The following is a 16,393-nucleotide window of genomic DNA, read 5'->3' on the forward strand; positions in this document are numbered from 1 at the left end:
TTCATCAACTCAACTTCTAAAATGCCTATCAAAGAAACTTGCACCGATGTTGTTTAAAATTAGCATGAAACCAAAGAAATATATCTTCATATTTTACAGTACATATAAATGGGCTATACAGATCGCCAGCAGCTAAAGGGAGATCACCATACCAGGGGCCATGGGGACTTACAGTACCTTTGCTACCTGCATGTAACCCAAGAAGGGTGTCATCTCTCTAGCAACTAGCGATTATCATCACGAAGCAAAATTAAAATAAGAAAAAATTATACGATTAAAACGGTGTCAATGATAAACATACATTTAACATTTGACGCTATCTTACGTTTAAATATAGTATACGTAAACACTACTATTCTGCTAAGTATAGTATATGCAGCTTTGTAGTGTTTATTTAACTTTATTTCACACCAGTGAATCAAGAGAGAGAACAATGAACGTTTTCCAAACGATTTTCATTTGGCAGTCAATCTACCTTCCATTTTTTTAAACGAAAGATATGTTAGTTGATACGGGACATCAATACACTCATTATCGATTAATGCTGCGTCCCATACCCACTAAACCTTCCTCCACTTAAATTAGAACATTGTTTAGTAGATTTCTGTACTGATCAATAAACGAACACGGTGAGGCAAATACACAATATGTTTCGATCAAAAGTCGTATTGAAAATTGGGATTTTTTTTTCACTTGAGATCGTCAATCTTATATTTGTTCAATTACCTCTTGTCAGGAAAGTAGTATACTCAGCTGGCGTCAGAGCTCCAAGCAACCGTAAACTTCCGGTTGTCATTCATCACGGCGGTGGGGCTTTTGTGATAGTAGACACTTGTATTTGTTAAGGCACCTACCGCCTGTGAACGGTACAAGATGTCGACCAAAATTATTAGACAAACGCGGGACCCGTTCGAATCACTCGAACGGATGCTAAACCGTACAACTTTAAACACTCAACGAGTTGCACATGGACAAATTATAGGTAAGTCTAACAGGATCACGACTGTGATTTCCACTCGGAGGTTTCGTGGATGTTTTATCAGCGGATCTGTTCAAGTGACGGTTCAAACACTTTTGTACTTCGTCGATGACCCCGTAAGAGCTTGGAGTCATTTATCAGCTTTCGTGCTGGTGTGCTTTTATGTAACTGCACGCAAGGTCGTAACCTACACCTCATTTTCTTCACTTTGGGGACGCCGATTCACAGGCTTTGTAAAAGATTTAGAGTAATTTTGTCATTTTCAATATGCCCCCCTTTTAGATAGCATTTACATGTGAGAAGTATCATGATTTTATCATAAACATGTAATCGTTGGGTTGTTATTCTAAAGAGAGTAATTTAGAGAGAGTAAATTACGATGACTGTGCCGGATAAATAATATTCCGGTTTATTACTGTACATAAATTTCGTAAAGATTTAGAATGTATTTAGATACGAAAGTTGATTACATTTCATCACATGAATTCGTATCTTTACATAAAATATCAATTAATAACACTGCTATCACAACACACAGTTGTCCTGTGAGGAACATTCTGTACTTTTATGCTTAAATTTTGCCACGCATGTGGAAAACACAATTCTATCATTATTAGCGACTCAGTAACTTGTATTATATGGAACTTGCTTCAGAGAGATCACACTACACTAATGCACTTTTGTAATAATATTGAATTAGAATTAAGAGTCCTGCTAGACCTGCTAGATATTCGACCCTAAGTCTGCAGCAAATGTCATTTAAAATTCCATTAAATGAATTTAAAATATCCTCATTTATGTTTATGTATATATTTACAAATCGCTTTGTAGAAATACTGTCTGAAATAGCCTTTAATTCACCGATAACCAGACGAATAAATAGTATGAGGTTGTAATGTCTATGTACATTGTATTATTGAATAAATCTCAAAATACTGCCTTAAAATAAGCCTTCCTCGGATTTTGAGTATATACCTCTATAAAATCACAATTTTGAACACAACGGTCCTTGATAAATCCCTACTTACTAAATTTTTGTTCCATGTTTCCGTATTACTGGAATATTTTAAGTACATGTATCAGCATTAAGTAATCCTAAAATACACCATTTCGCTGAAAGTGTACGCAAGAACCTTATGTAAGTCCCTGCATATCTGTTCAGGATGAAGAGATACTGGTTTCTTCAGTTTTTGACTTTCTTTTACATGGATATATAATGGTATGTGTATGTGTAGTCTCCCTGAAGTCCCGCAGAATGTACACTGTAGAAAACAGAGAATAGTATTGTTTAATATGAATGGACCGCTTGTTACACAGTCGGCTTTTGACCCATGCTGTTCACGGCTCACTTGCACAAAGAGATATTGGCGGTACGAATATATAAGTCTGTGTTGGTATGAGTCACAATAGTATTACAAAGAAAGCTCTATGGCTTATATACCATGCACAATGTCCCAAGGAAATAGGCAGGCACATTGCCCACTTTCCACTGAGCGATCAGTACATAATGTATAGATCTATTATATGGTCTCTGGTGAGATCTACAACCATTTTAGCGCTAAGATAGTTTTGTTGAACAGAGCCCAGGTGTCAGCTCTCCAATTCTGGCATGTATATGTAATACAGGGACACAATATGAAACCATTGATTGATTGTGCTGGCGACAAGTGAATACCTCCACCAGAACAGGATCAACAAGCCTACTTGAAAGCTTTCAGAGATAACTTTCAGGTTGTAAGCAAAGTACAAGTACCTGTTAAGAGCTGTGGGACCGTGCCATGTTAGCTTTGAAAGGCTTAACGTTATATAAACATAACTTTGACAGGTATATTTCATACACATAAAATATGTTATAATGACTTAATATGCAGATGTTATCATTTTCCCTTGTAAACAAGAATAATTCTGATGTGAGTAAAGTTTGTGATATTTAAATTTCTGAAAAACAGCTTCACATCAAAAGCTACCCAATATCCCAGGTTACTAAACACAAAAGGCCATGGTACCGATCAAGAAAGCATTCGTAAGGTTCCGACCTGTCGTAACTGTACAGTTTATCATAGACTTACGAATGCCGTATAGTGCGTTTTGTGGATTGGGCATCAGGTTCGCAGATATAAATCATTAATATGTTTGGGTCAGATACGTTCGGGAGGAACAAATATTCATATGAGGAAATATTCAAGAAACCCGCGGTGAAAATAAAATCCTTGGAAAGAATTCCAACTGGACATCTTTATCTTGGATGTTACTTCCCATGGAAACAATCTCAATGGGTGAGTAAATGTCTTCTTACTCTGATTTGGGTGATTCAACCTTATTGCGTATCATGCAGGATACGTTGCTCATAGTATCGACCCCTGGTTTGGGTGTTACAGGAGGCTTTCCTGGCTTCTCGTTTCAGTGACATAGTGTAAATGAGAACGTGATTATCTCGGTCACGTGATCAACACGTGATTAGGCCCGGATAATGATATGCTTTCGGCCACTCCCGCTAAACTACCTTTATAATTAAACTATAGTACGTGTACTTCGCTTAATGATGAGTGTGTGTTTTGCTGATCGTTTCGGTAAAGCCTTTCGTCATACTTAAAAAACGATATGATAACAGTAATGGTTTGTTTCCTCATTCTAGCTAAGCTCAACTTTTATTTACCGTACTTCGCTTAATGATGAGTGTGTGTTTTGCTGATCGTTTCGGTAAAGCCTTTCGTCATACTTAAAAAACGATATGATAACAGTAATGGTTTGTTTCCTCATTCTAGCTAAGCTCAACTTTTATTTACCGTACTTCGCTTAATGATGAGTGTGTGTTTTGCTGATCGTTTCGGTAAAGCCTTTCGTCATACTTAAAAAACGATATGATAACAGTAATGGTTTGTTTCCTCATTCTAGCTAAGCTCAACTTTTATTTACCGTACTTCGCTTAATGATGAGTGTGTGTTTTGCTGATCGTTTCGGTAAAGCCTTTCGTCATACTTAAAAAACGATATGATAACAGTAATGGTTTGTTTCCTCATTCTAGCTAAGCTCAACTTTTATTTACCGTACTTCGCTTAATGATGAGTGTGTGTTTTTGCTGATCGTTTCGGTAAAGCCTTTCGTCATACTTAAAAACGATATGATAACAGTAATGGTTTGTTTCCTCATTCTAGCTAAAGCTCAACTTTTATTTACCGTACTTCGCTTAATGATGAGTGTGTGTTTTGCTGATCGTTTCGGTAAAGCCTTTCGTCATACTTAAAAAACGATATGATAACAGTAATGGTTTGTTTCCTCATTCTAGCTAAGCTCAACTTTTATTTACCGTACTTCGCTTAATGATGAGTGTGTGTTTTGCTGATCGTTTCGGTAAAGCCTTTCGTCATACTTAAAAAACGATATGATAACAGTAATGGTTTGTTTCCTCATTCTAGCTAAGCTCAACTTTTATTTACACTCCGGTCGCGTTCTGCCGCATTAGATGTACAACTTTTTATCATTAGGTACAACTTATATAATTATGTCACATACATGTATGAAACACAAAGTGGTAATATATACATATCGCTTGGTTGCAAGAATAACTTGTCACTACATGCATTTTACCAGTTAAAGGAACTTGTTACACCCATGCGTTATTGGTTTTCTTTTGTCGGGGCGTTGCTTAAATGAGACATTATTATTTGCCAATATTGCTAATTTCCTAATTGTTCCAAGTTTGTTAGAGTGAAAAAGCTGATTCATTTTTTGCATATTGGCGAGATGCCGAGTCAAATGCGAGGCATATGACTTCATGGATAACAACGTCTTTGTTATTGCATAGACTGACGTTTCTGCATCGAAACGTCGCTCTAAATGTATGCAATAACAAAGACGTTGTTATCCATATGAAAACAAAAGAACTCAAATGACAATTCTGTTTCAATATCACAAAGTTCAGTGTTAATTGACCGCCTCCGTGGTGTAGTGGTTAGAGCGTCCGCCCGGAGAGCGGAAGGTCGCGGGTCATACCAAAAGACGTTAAAATATTGTACTTGTTGGTCCCTGCCTGGCGCTCGGCATTAATGGGTACAACAAGGACTGGTCGGCTCGGAGTCAGTATAATGTGTCTGAGTGGGGTATTCATGCTTCACTGCGGCATGGTATCTCAGTGGACTAGCACAATAAAACCAGCTTAAGTCTGGGCTAGTACAAGCAGCCGCACATACACATACACGTCGTCATATGAGCGAAATATTCTCAAGCACGACGTTAAACCCAATTTCACCTCACCTCAGTGTTAATTGTGGATTGTTTTAATCCATTATACCGTCTACATATAAACACATACCCTATAGCCTTATCTGACAACGATCAAAGTCCTTCCTGCTTGTTAACAAATTCAACCCGACACTCATACCGTAACCTAATCCATGTTTGTCATTATAAGAGACAAATCGATATAGACTAGAGCCTATTATTGATAAATCAGTCTGTGTGTCCCCCTTAAATCGTTAACAATGGATACGGGTTAACGATATGAAATGGCATATTGACGGTCGTATGTGTAGTGATTAAAGATAATGATTTACGAGCTGCAGGTCGGGCTTATATACCAGTTCTGGTATATATGTTATATCACACTTCCCTGGCTACCAAAGAAGCCGATGGAATCCCCGTTGTTATGTGATGAATGACATGATTGTCCGGCCAGTAATCACGGTGTAGACACTGGTGTCAATTATCAGGCAACCAGCAATCCGTCTACAAATATGTCTAAAGCTGGCCTTAACAAGAAAGGGCGGATTTAGAGTGGGTGGTGTGGGGTGCTGGGTGACCGGACAAAATCCACCCGGACAAATCCCCACCAAAATTGCCACCCCGGACAAAATCCACCTCACCGGGGTGCGGTGGTTACTTTGCGTTATTTTATGTTTGTCCGGTTTTATGATCATTATCTCTTTTGCCACCAAACTTTCAGCAAAGTTATGTTATGGCATATATACTAGGACCATAATAGCAATTGTCCTCCCCCACACACACACACACACACACTACCTTTCTCAAAAAGCTGAATCTGCTCGGACAAGACAAGATCAGAGACGGTGCTTTATTTCATTCAGTTACTAATATTAGCGCTCGTCACCACTGGAATGTTTCAGTGAGGGAACTGAATAAACATTTATCTATCGTCTAAAACTGCCTTGCATGGGATATACCCTGTAGATCAACTACATGGCCATATAAATTACATTCTCTGATAACAAACCCGCAGAGGTTTGTTGCAGAATATTGGTTAGAAATCTACATGGTCCTGTGGAACAAGCAGCATCACATAGGTGATATCGCTAAATGAAATTGTATGACACAAAGTTGTGCAGACCATTGTGATGTCATCAGTTACAATGACCTTACAATCAAATTATCATGACCAGTATCTGTGTCACCGAGGTAGATCTGCCGCAGAAAGTGAACGTTTTACAGTAAAGAGACTTGGTGCTACTGTTTAAAACACTGACGAGATTAGAAGAAAGAGGTAGAAGAAGAATGGTACTTGTTGGCCCCTGCCTAGCGCTCGGCATTAATGGGTACAACAAGGACTGGTCGGCTCGGAGCCAGTATAATATGTCTGAGTGGGGTATTCATGCTTCACTGCGGCATGGTATCTCAGTGGGCACTATAAAACCAGCTTAAGTCTGAGCTAGTACAAGCAGCCGCACATACACATACACACGCATGCACGTCGTCATATGAGCGAAATATTTTCAAGCACGATGTTAAACCCAATTTCACCTCAAGTATTTTGAGTATTTGAATTGATAATATGTTGATAGATTTGCTTTTGCTTGCTTATTTGATCGACTTCTATTTTCTTTTCAGGATATGATGTCAATATATATGCATGAAGCTATTTTCAGTGTTTCTAACCCAGTTGTGTTGCTGACACTCTTTACCCTTGGATCACTTTTACTTGTCTCCTCTTGACCCTCCTGTCCGAGCTGTGAGCATGTAATAACAATATATAGGATGCTAATATTGTGTCACTTCACGGATGTCACGTCACAGATTGCAGCAAAATGCACCACAAAAGCATAAAATAGGAATATACATGATTAATGCCCAAAAACGTTCTAAAGAATTTCATATTGATAAAAAAAAATAATGTTGTCTCTGGATAGGCGCTTGAACAATTATAATTTTGAAAAAAGGTCAAATGTTTTAAAATTAAGAAGTCGTCATGGGGATTCAGGATCGGAAGGGCTCCTTACACCCATTGCTTGTCGACCCAACAATGACTGAAGAGCTGTCACATTCGTCTCCACTCGCCCCTTTCCATGACCTCCATTCGATATTCGGCTTGTCCCGGAATAACGCGAGTTGGTCACGAATGGAGCGGCCACAGTGGTCCCTTAATGGTTGCACGTTATGCGCAGACAGCGCCATTACTTGGGTTGTGATTGACTATTCTCTTGCTTCAACGGTTTTGATTTTCACTCACAATTTTGGTCTTTCTGGTTCAGGATCGATTGTTTACATGGTCTCCCGTAATTAGAAGTATTGTTGATATTGACACAAAACGGCCTTTCATTCTGCAAAACGACTGGTTATACTATCAAGAAGTTACATAATGTTGGCAGGTATTTAATAAAACTAACTATTCTATTGAGTATTTCGGTTTATGGAGTAGTAATCGGATGGGCAGCCTCAACAACTTAGCTTCGTAGATCCATGCCATCGAGGGCAAACCGTGCCCAATATCAGTCCCAAACAAACTGTCTCAACATGTGCATCTAAACAACTGTGTTTCAATCCCATTACTCTTCTCAATACCCTCTACCTACTAACCAACATGCACCAGTGTGTGGCTATTACAGATGCACCAAATACAAACAGAAATTTAAACCAAACCGCCATTTCAGAGCTTGGCGGGCGCATGCTCACAGTTCAGACAGACGACTCAAAGGAAGAGCGGGAAAAGGCCATCCAGGACGCTGTCGATGCAGCAGAAGCACGTGCAACACGAGAACTGCGTGCCGCGCTCAAGCGTATGAAGGACCAGAAGGATGCAGAGCGGAGGCGGGCTTTACAAACCCAGAAAGAGGTCAGCACTGGGAATATCCCTCCAGTAACCTCCTTGAGAGGATGGTCTGATTGTAAATGTTAAATATGTGAATGAGTTGGTTTTAAGGCAATGCCCAGCAATAAAACGCCTGGGGTCAGCAGAAATCGGCTTCACGGATAACACCTGTATGGGGAATCTGGTCTAGGGGACCCCAGCGCTTCCAAAATATTAGACATAGCAACTATGGGAACAGACTGCCGAGCACTGTCGGGGCCACCCTTTTAGTCAGAAGGCGCAATTGTCAGAAGGCCCGTTAGTCAGAATACCGGAAGTCAGAAAGCCCGAATGTCAGAAGGCCCGTTTGAGCGTGTGAGAGAGACGAATGGAGGGAGAGAGAATAAGAGACAGATGGAGAAAAAGAGAATGGAAATAAACGAACGTGCATGAGGAAAATAAGAGGGCAAAGAAATGGAATATGTAAGCCAATAGAAAACAAATGAGTTTGGCTAGACCCCCTTTCAAATTGACTAATGCACACAAAAACTGTGCAGGCCAGCACCAGTTTGTTAATACACGTCACAAGCTGCCATGGCCTCGCTTATGCACGAGGAAAGATCCTTTTTTATCGTGGATATAGATACAAAAACAAGGTAACTGCCTACGCCGTACACCCCTATGGCGATGCTGGCGCAAGGCCTGTAGGGCAAGTATAAGAACTACCAAATTTGACCTTGCAGATAACGACCCAAATATCATCATAATAAAAGAGCCTGTCCACACGCATGGAGTGGACGAGGAGAGAATAAAAAAGGACAAAACTATTGGCCAACTTAAACAGGCTGTACGGCTAGATCCAACCAGACCCATCAAGCGGTGTTCGAGGGAGTTGCCCGGGGCCTTCACCAAGGAGGAGGGGATGTGCTCCTGCCCGAGTTCCACAGTGTGAGAACAATAATGCAGAGGGCTCGCTCTGCCCTCATTCCACCAATACCACAGGCAATTGATGATGCAGCTACCTAGGGGGGCTGGGCAAGAACCTGGTCAGGGGATAGATTCCTTGCACACTTGGATAACGATTGTTATAACGAAAATTTGTTATGTCTTTTCGGCTACTGGGCCTTCTGACAAACGGGCTTTCTGACTACCGGACCTTCTGACAAACAGACTTTCTGACTAACGAGCATTCTGACATTCGGACTTTCTGAGTAAAAGGCAGATCCCGCACTGTCCATGAAAGTTGTGTTTGTAGGTCATATTCAGGTATCTTTACATGCAGCATTGGCACCAAACTTTACAGATGGAAAGACTGTGGGGATGAACGTGTCTGGAAAATAATTTAGTTTATTAAGTAAATATATGTGAAAGACTATCTAAATGAAGTTTTCAGATCATATCTGTCGTGCGAATGACATGTCTTATAACTCGATGGAAAACAGTTTAACCAGGATGGACCCGTGAAGATCCGGGTTAGAATTGATCTTTAGTAACCCATGCTTGTCGTAAGAAGCGACTAACGGGATCGGGTGGTCAGGCTCGCTGGCTGGGTTGACACATGTCATCGTAACCCAATTGCATAGATTGATGTTCATGCTGGTCCAGACTCGATTATTTACAGACCGCCGCCATATAGCTGGAATATTGCTGAGTGCGGCGTAAAACTAAACTCACTCACTCACTCACTCAACGAGCCTGCCTGCCTTGTGGACATTATAGTTTCCCATGTTGCCATGTTAAGTGGGAGATCACTATGAACATACGTTAGAAATTGTTTTCCATGAAGAATAACATGTTCTGACAAAAACGATGGTTTACTCTTGCCTGTATGTAAAAATATATCTTGGCCGGTCACTCGATGGAATAAGTCTGTTATCTGACAAGACAACACAGCCGTCTACTTTACCCTAAAGGTAACCTGATACCAAAATTCTACTTATTGGCAATTTGTCCATATCATATGTATGCATATCCTCAGTAAATAATATTTCACAATGTTACCACGGCCGTTATGTTGCTGATTACGTCGTGAAACAGAAAGATACGTGTCCCTCTGTTTACCCTCAGCATATTTCAGGGTACGCGAGACCGGACACACCCCTTAGCTCGCCAGAAACTTGTAATTTGCGGGGTGTTCGAATCCTGGATTGGCCCGATTATGTTTCTCGGTTTGTCGGCACCACACCGTGCTCGTGGGTTTCTCAAAAGTGGTACACGTCAAAGACCGGTATTACTTCTTACTGTCCGCCTACATTAAGCCGACAATCCTCGATATAGTGAGTGAGTATAGTTTGACGCCACCTTTAGCCATATTCCAGCAATATCACGGCGGGGGACACCAGAAATGGGCTTCACACAATGTGCCCATGCGGGGAATCGAACCCGAGTCTTCGGCGTGACGAGCGAACGCTTTACCCACTAGACTACCCCACCGCTCCTCCCTCGATATAGCTGGAATACTGTTTAAAGTGTCGTTAAACGTTCCTCACTCACTCAGAATATAGATGATAAGAATCGATATTGATGGAAATTAGTACTTAACATCATTGTAGAAGAGGCTCTACACGTTCATTACTTTAATGACACACCTGATAGTAGGGGAACTATATTTAATGAGATGCGTTAATTTCAGTATTTCGAGCGTTTGGCACAGAGAGTATCGGAACAGAGGGACAGAGCAGAGGAGGAACGAATAAAGGAACTTACGAAGAAATTACAGAAAGAGAAAGAGGAAGCACTGAAACAGCAGTGGGAGGACTGTGAAAGGCTGAAGGAAATAGCCATTGTTGACGCATGCGCAGCACTCAGGAAAACCATGAGAAATGAGTTTGCTTTGGAAAAAGAGCGGGCTGTAGCACTGGCTCTGAAGGCAGCAAGGGTAAATCTGGAGCTCTGTATTTCCATAGACATATGTATAGTCTATATGACTGGTGATTTATTAAATCTCGCGGACGTCTTCTATTGTCTAGTGGACAGAGAGTCTGGAGGGAGTGCGGAAGGTCGGTGGGTCGATCCCAGACAGACATTAAATATGTTATTTAATGTTACTGTGGCATGCTAGTGAGTGAGTGAGTGAGTGAGTTGGGTTTTACGCCGCTTTAAGCAATATTCCAGCAATATCACGGCGGGGGACACCATAAATGGGCTTCACACATTGTGCCCATGTGGGGATTCGAACCCGGGTCGTCAGCGTGACGAGCCGACGCTTTACCCATTAGGCTACCCCACCGCCCCTCTGTGGCATGTTAACGTCGCTTTCAAATTATTGCGCTCTGTTATATGAGGGGGGTCAGTACATCATCAATTATGCGTCCGCTCGTCACGCTGAAGGCCCGGGTTCGATTCCTCACATGGGTACAATGTGTTAAGACATTTCTGGTGTCCTCCACCGTGATATTGCTGGAATATTGCTAAAAGCGGCGTAAAAACAAACTCACTCACTCATTCGCCACCCAAACCACCCACTCATGTGCCAGGTCCCATGACTCGTTTTGTCCAGACTGCCATAATATAGCAGCGATATTGCGGATAATGCTCACTCGAGGCAACATATGAAATGATCGATCTGTAGGAATTGCCACCTTCCATCTGTACCAAAATTTAAAATTCAGCCCATGGTTATCTAATGCATCTATTTGTATTTCAGGAAAAGTTTAAAAAACGAGAAGAGGAAGTTATTGCTCTTACTACCAGGCAATGTGAGGAGCGCGCAAGACAGGAAGCAGAGAGAGTTGCGCGGCTCCACCAACAGGAAGTGAACAGACTTAATCAAAAGTAAATTCCTATGTTTTATTTCCTGTTGGGTCACACGTATAGGGGGGCGTTGGCTCGTCACGCCGAAGACCCGGGTTCGAATCCCCACATGGGTACAATGTGTGAAGCCCATTTCTGGTGTCCCCCACCGTGATATTGCTGGAATATTGCTAAAACCGGCGTAAAACCAAACTCAGTCAGTCAGTCACACGTATAGGGGATCTAAAGTGATCAAATATATCAAGACGAGTTGGTAAAAGGCATGTCAAGCTTGGAAGACACGAGGGTGAAAGTCACTTTATCATCTGAAATACACGTTCTTATTTTTTGCACGTCATGGTTACCTATGACGTCACAGGTCTGCAAAGTAGTGTTAGCCATGCAGTTTAATTGCAGCGATGTCTCATCGGAAATACGAAATAGTTTTGACACCTCGCGGTGTCCATGACACACTCGATGGGTCTGCATTTTATCTGTAAACCTTATTCAGAGTTCAATACAAAACAAACTTTATGGATAACAACTTCTTTTTATTCGTGAGTGCGACGTTTCGATACAGATTCTTGTACCGTTGTCAAGCATAAAGGATCATGAAGAAGGGGGAGTATATATATACTGGATGTAACAATGTAACAAAGAAAAACAACATAATTAACATAATTGGCTAGGCAGAAAGCTGATGAAGCCAGAGAGTAGACAAAGGACAGGCGTGGAAGCCAATGATGTACAAATAATAATGAGATGTTTATACAGCAGAGTTTATACATTAGATTGGGCTTGGTGGATGAGTGCATCATAAGCGGATGGAATGAAGTATCTTTGGTCTCTGTTGATGGTGGGCTTTTGGCGTTTGATGTGGATGGCTTCGGTGAGCTTGCGTTTAGTGAAGTCTGTTTGTTTGTTAGAGAGAATGGTGATGTCAGACCACTCTATTTGATGATTGGGGCTTGCTTTGATGTGGTCGGAAATGGCTGATTTGCTGTCGGAATTGGTAACAGAGGTCTGATGTTCTAAAATATGCCACTCAAAGAACTTATTCAGAGTTAATATTCATTAAATACAATGTACACATATTCTGCAGTAAAATCGATAACCGCATATCATTTAGAGAACTTTTTTGTTCAAAGCCTTGTCTTTTGTAGTACTTGTTAGCACTCATCGATGGTATGCATGGAACATATAGAGCAGGAAAGTTAAGCCACTTGCAAACCGGTTCTGGTGGTAACGTTGGTTTCATTTCATTTCATTTGCTTAGTTTCTTTCTTTGAAATTTTATGTACTATGTTTTTTCAATAGCATTTCCCAACGATAAAAATGTTCTTCATTGTTTACATACGGGTTCGTGCAGACACACAGGTTGTATTTCGTGCCTGAATATAACTCTGTTTTTCGTGAGAATTATGCCTTTTTCTTTCATGTGGAATTTCCCACGTATGTGTAGTAATGTACACTTCCCTTGCTAACAATACCCATCGATGTACATGTAACAAGACACTGAGCTGTAAGACTACAATCAATAGGGGTGGGTATTGCAGAGAATTTTCATATTGCGATATATTGCGATGCGTATTGCAATATATTGCAAGAAGTTCTTTTTTAACAAAATTAAACTACATATAATCGAATTAATGCTTGATTTATAAAGCAAAAACACAAAAATGACTATGCTTGATTAAGCTTTAATAAAAATATAAACAATAGTTGCCACAAATAAAAAAGGAAAGGAAGAATTAAAAAAAAACGGAAACATCCGAAGATTTCCGAGTTTTCCGAAGTTTTCCGAATGCATGTCAAAATACCGGTTTTCGATCAGCGTATCGCAATATGTATCGTTCATGTCTGAACCGGTAAATACCGGTAAACCGGTTATATTGCGCAGCCCTAACAATTAACGTACAGCTAATACTGCATTACTCACCACGGACAGACGTGGTCTGCTTGAATGTGTGGATTTTGCACAGACACTGTTTTAATGATGACGTTCCTATCTGATCTGAGCTTTTTACAACAGGTTCGAAGGGTATATTTAAAAGAAATCAAACTATTCGACCAAATAGAGATTTCTATCTCAACAGTCAGTTTCTACCCTTAAGAATGATAAATCGTAGCTCATATAGGAAAAAGGCGTAAAGCTACATTCACTCACTCACTCACTCATAGGAAAAAAACCCATTGTGTTTTTTACAATATAATTGGCTCATCACGGAACCTGTTTGACCTTGTATGCTCCCGTGCCCCAGAAACAGTAGTCGATCAACACTCCACATGCAGTATCTTTTATTTGAACTTTTGTTGATATTAGGACCATCACTTGATTCTACACTGAATATGTAGATGAGAAACATATGATTGTGAAGCATGTTGTTGTTTTTGTTTTTTTCACTTTGTGCGACGCAACAACATTTACAGACATGGGCCTCAACAACAGGTGCGCGGAAATGGGCGTGACAAAATCTGTATTTCAAAATAACATTCATGCTTTTCTTCTTGTGATAAAATATTAGCAACTGCATGATGCATACGTATTATATTATGTACTAAAATATAGTATCAATTATAGTTTCACATGAAATTAAGTATGATTTAATAAATTGTGTGTTCATATTACACGTATGCCATGTATGGGTTCGACAGTAGCATTGAGAGCATTAAACGTGATATTTGACTAAAATAATAGTGATTTACAACATCACTTTTATAGTCTAACATACAAATACACTTCTCGCGATTAGCTGCAAAGTAGTAATGCGGTGTAAAGAATTACTCACTCACTCAACCACCCAAACACCCACCCACCAATCCACCCACCCACCAAAACACTCACTCACTCACGGAATTGGTCAGAACTTTGGGATCCAATTAATGAGTTTCGCCACGGTTACTTGGCAAATTGTTTGTTTATACAAACCTCTCACAAGACCTTCGTCATGTTTCAGGTACGACATCCTAGAGACGACATACCAGAGAGAACTAGCACACAGGCAGCGGGTAGAGACTGACTTCCGGGTATTTATCAACTGTTAATATTTATAAGAAGTAGATATAACACGTAGAGCTGACAGTTCGAATTATGTTTGATACACACCTGTCAGTCAGCAGTAAAGTTTTCCTAAATTGACAAATTGTGACCCTTAGAATCTTCCATAATATACAGATTTCCACTTTCAACCGCTGTCTTACCTAATTTTTAAATAAGTAGGAACATTACTCTCACCACAGGTTGGACTAACGCTTAGTCTCTGAGAAGGTATATTATGATAAACACAAGTAATTCTCCTTTTTATTGAAAAGAAGCCCAAGAGAGATGGCCATTCCACCCTGAACCTAGAAAATCTAGACTTGCTTCATTTAGGTTTTGCATTACAGAAAGGGCTGTGCGGGAGGGTAAAATAATATGGTTCAGGGACGGTGAGAGAGACTAGCCACAAGTCTGTTATGGAACTTATTTTTGTTCAAAACAACTGGTCACGCCGAAGACCAGGGTTTGATTCCCCACATGGGTATAATGTGTGAAGCCAATTTCTGGTGTTTCCCTCGCGGTATTGCTGGAATATTGCTGGAATATTGCTAAAAGCTGACTAAAACTAACCCCACAGACGCATTCACTTTCCAAAAGGAAACGGTATTCATCCACACCATCCCACACCACTCAAAAACAGACTATATCCATATGTCCGTGACGGGTGCATACCTATTAATATATTAATGGTTTAATTTCCTAGGCGTTGCAGGACGACTACAAACGGTTCATGGACTACACCGACGGCAGATTTCACTCCGACTACCTCATGAGCCTGAGATACCAGGGAATGTTGAAGGCCAAGAAGAGAATCAGCGAGGTCACATACGAAGATCTAAGTCCGAGACCTGAAACTAGGAATTCTTTTGTTTTCCCTTGAGCAACGAGGCAAGAAATCGCCATCGTATTACAATCGAATTAAGGGTCCAGTGTCACAGTCACCTATGTTGATATTACAGGTCATGGTGTATCTACGTAGTAGTCTGAATTCTGAATGGGGGTATCACGTGACCGGATATTAGATGACGTGTAACAGCAGACGATCAAACACGCTCCATTTCTGTAAGGTTTTGTTCAGAATTTTGGGCGTTTGTTGTCAATGTCAAAATGTTGCTTCTCAGAGTTTTAGCTGCTGGTCGGTATATCAACAACGAAATTCTGTCTGAAAATCGTCAACAGACGTTTGGCGGATGTTGAAGTCCATGGGCGGATCCAGAAATTTTGAAAAGGGGTGGGGGTGCGAACCCCCCACTGGCTCCGCCAACGCCAAAAAAATCTTCAATGTGGTCTTAAGTCATTTTCAAAAAAAAAAGGGGTGGTGGGGTGGTTCGAACCCCTGGACCCCCCCTCTGGATCCGCCAATAAAGTCTGATGATGGACAGCATGTCAGTCGGACATGGCCACATTGTGGTCTGTGTGTTATATTTATATACCACCCACGTGTCAAAGTAAAGTGACGAATAACGTTGTTAGTGAAGAATAACGTTGACGAAGGAAGGCGGGATTTATTACAGAGAGTTGCGTCCCTTATTGGTGTCATGATCCTCTAATCTGAATGTAAAGTGCTAAACGTCCAAGACCCGGCCCTACTCCCTTATTATGTAGACACAGTATCTATATGTTG

General features: G+C 40.7%; 1 protein-coding gene across 1 annotated transcript; it reads left to right on the forward strand.

Annotated features, from left to right (window-relative positions):
- The first annotated feature begins 799 nt into the window (after positions 1 to 799).
- LOC124281116 (inner centromere protein-like) lies at positions 800 to 15,743 on the forward strand. The gene is made up of 6 exons (XM_046717128.1): positions 800 to 982; positions 7,861 to 8,042; positions 10,630 to 10,875; positions 11,644 to 11,771; positions 14,687 to 14,756; positions 15,473 to 15,743. Exons 1-6 carry the CDS (start codon positions 874 to 876, stop codon positions 15,647 to 15,649), a joined length of 912 nt encoding a protein of 303 aa, XP_046573084.1. The 5' UTR covers positions 800 to 873; the 3' UTR covers positions 15,650 to 15,743.
- Positions 15,744 to 16,393: the final 650 nt, after the last annotated feature.

Source organism: Haliotis rubra, unplaced genomic scaffold, assembly GCF_003918875.1.
Source record: "Haliotis rubra isolate DU_JTF1 unplaced genomic scaffold, ASM391887v1 Scf28, whole genome shotgun sequence".
Classification (NCBI taxonomy): domain Eukaryota; kingdom Metazoa; phylum Mollusca; class Gastropoda; order Lepetellida; family Haliotidae; genus Haliotis; species Haliotis rubra.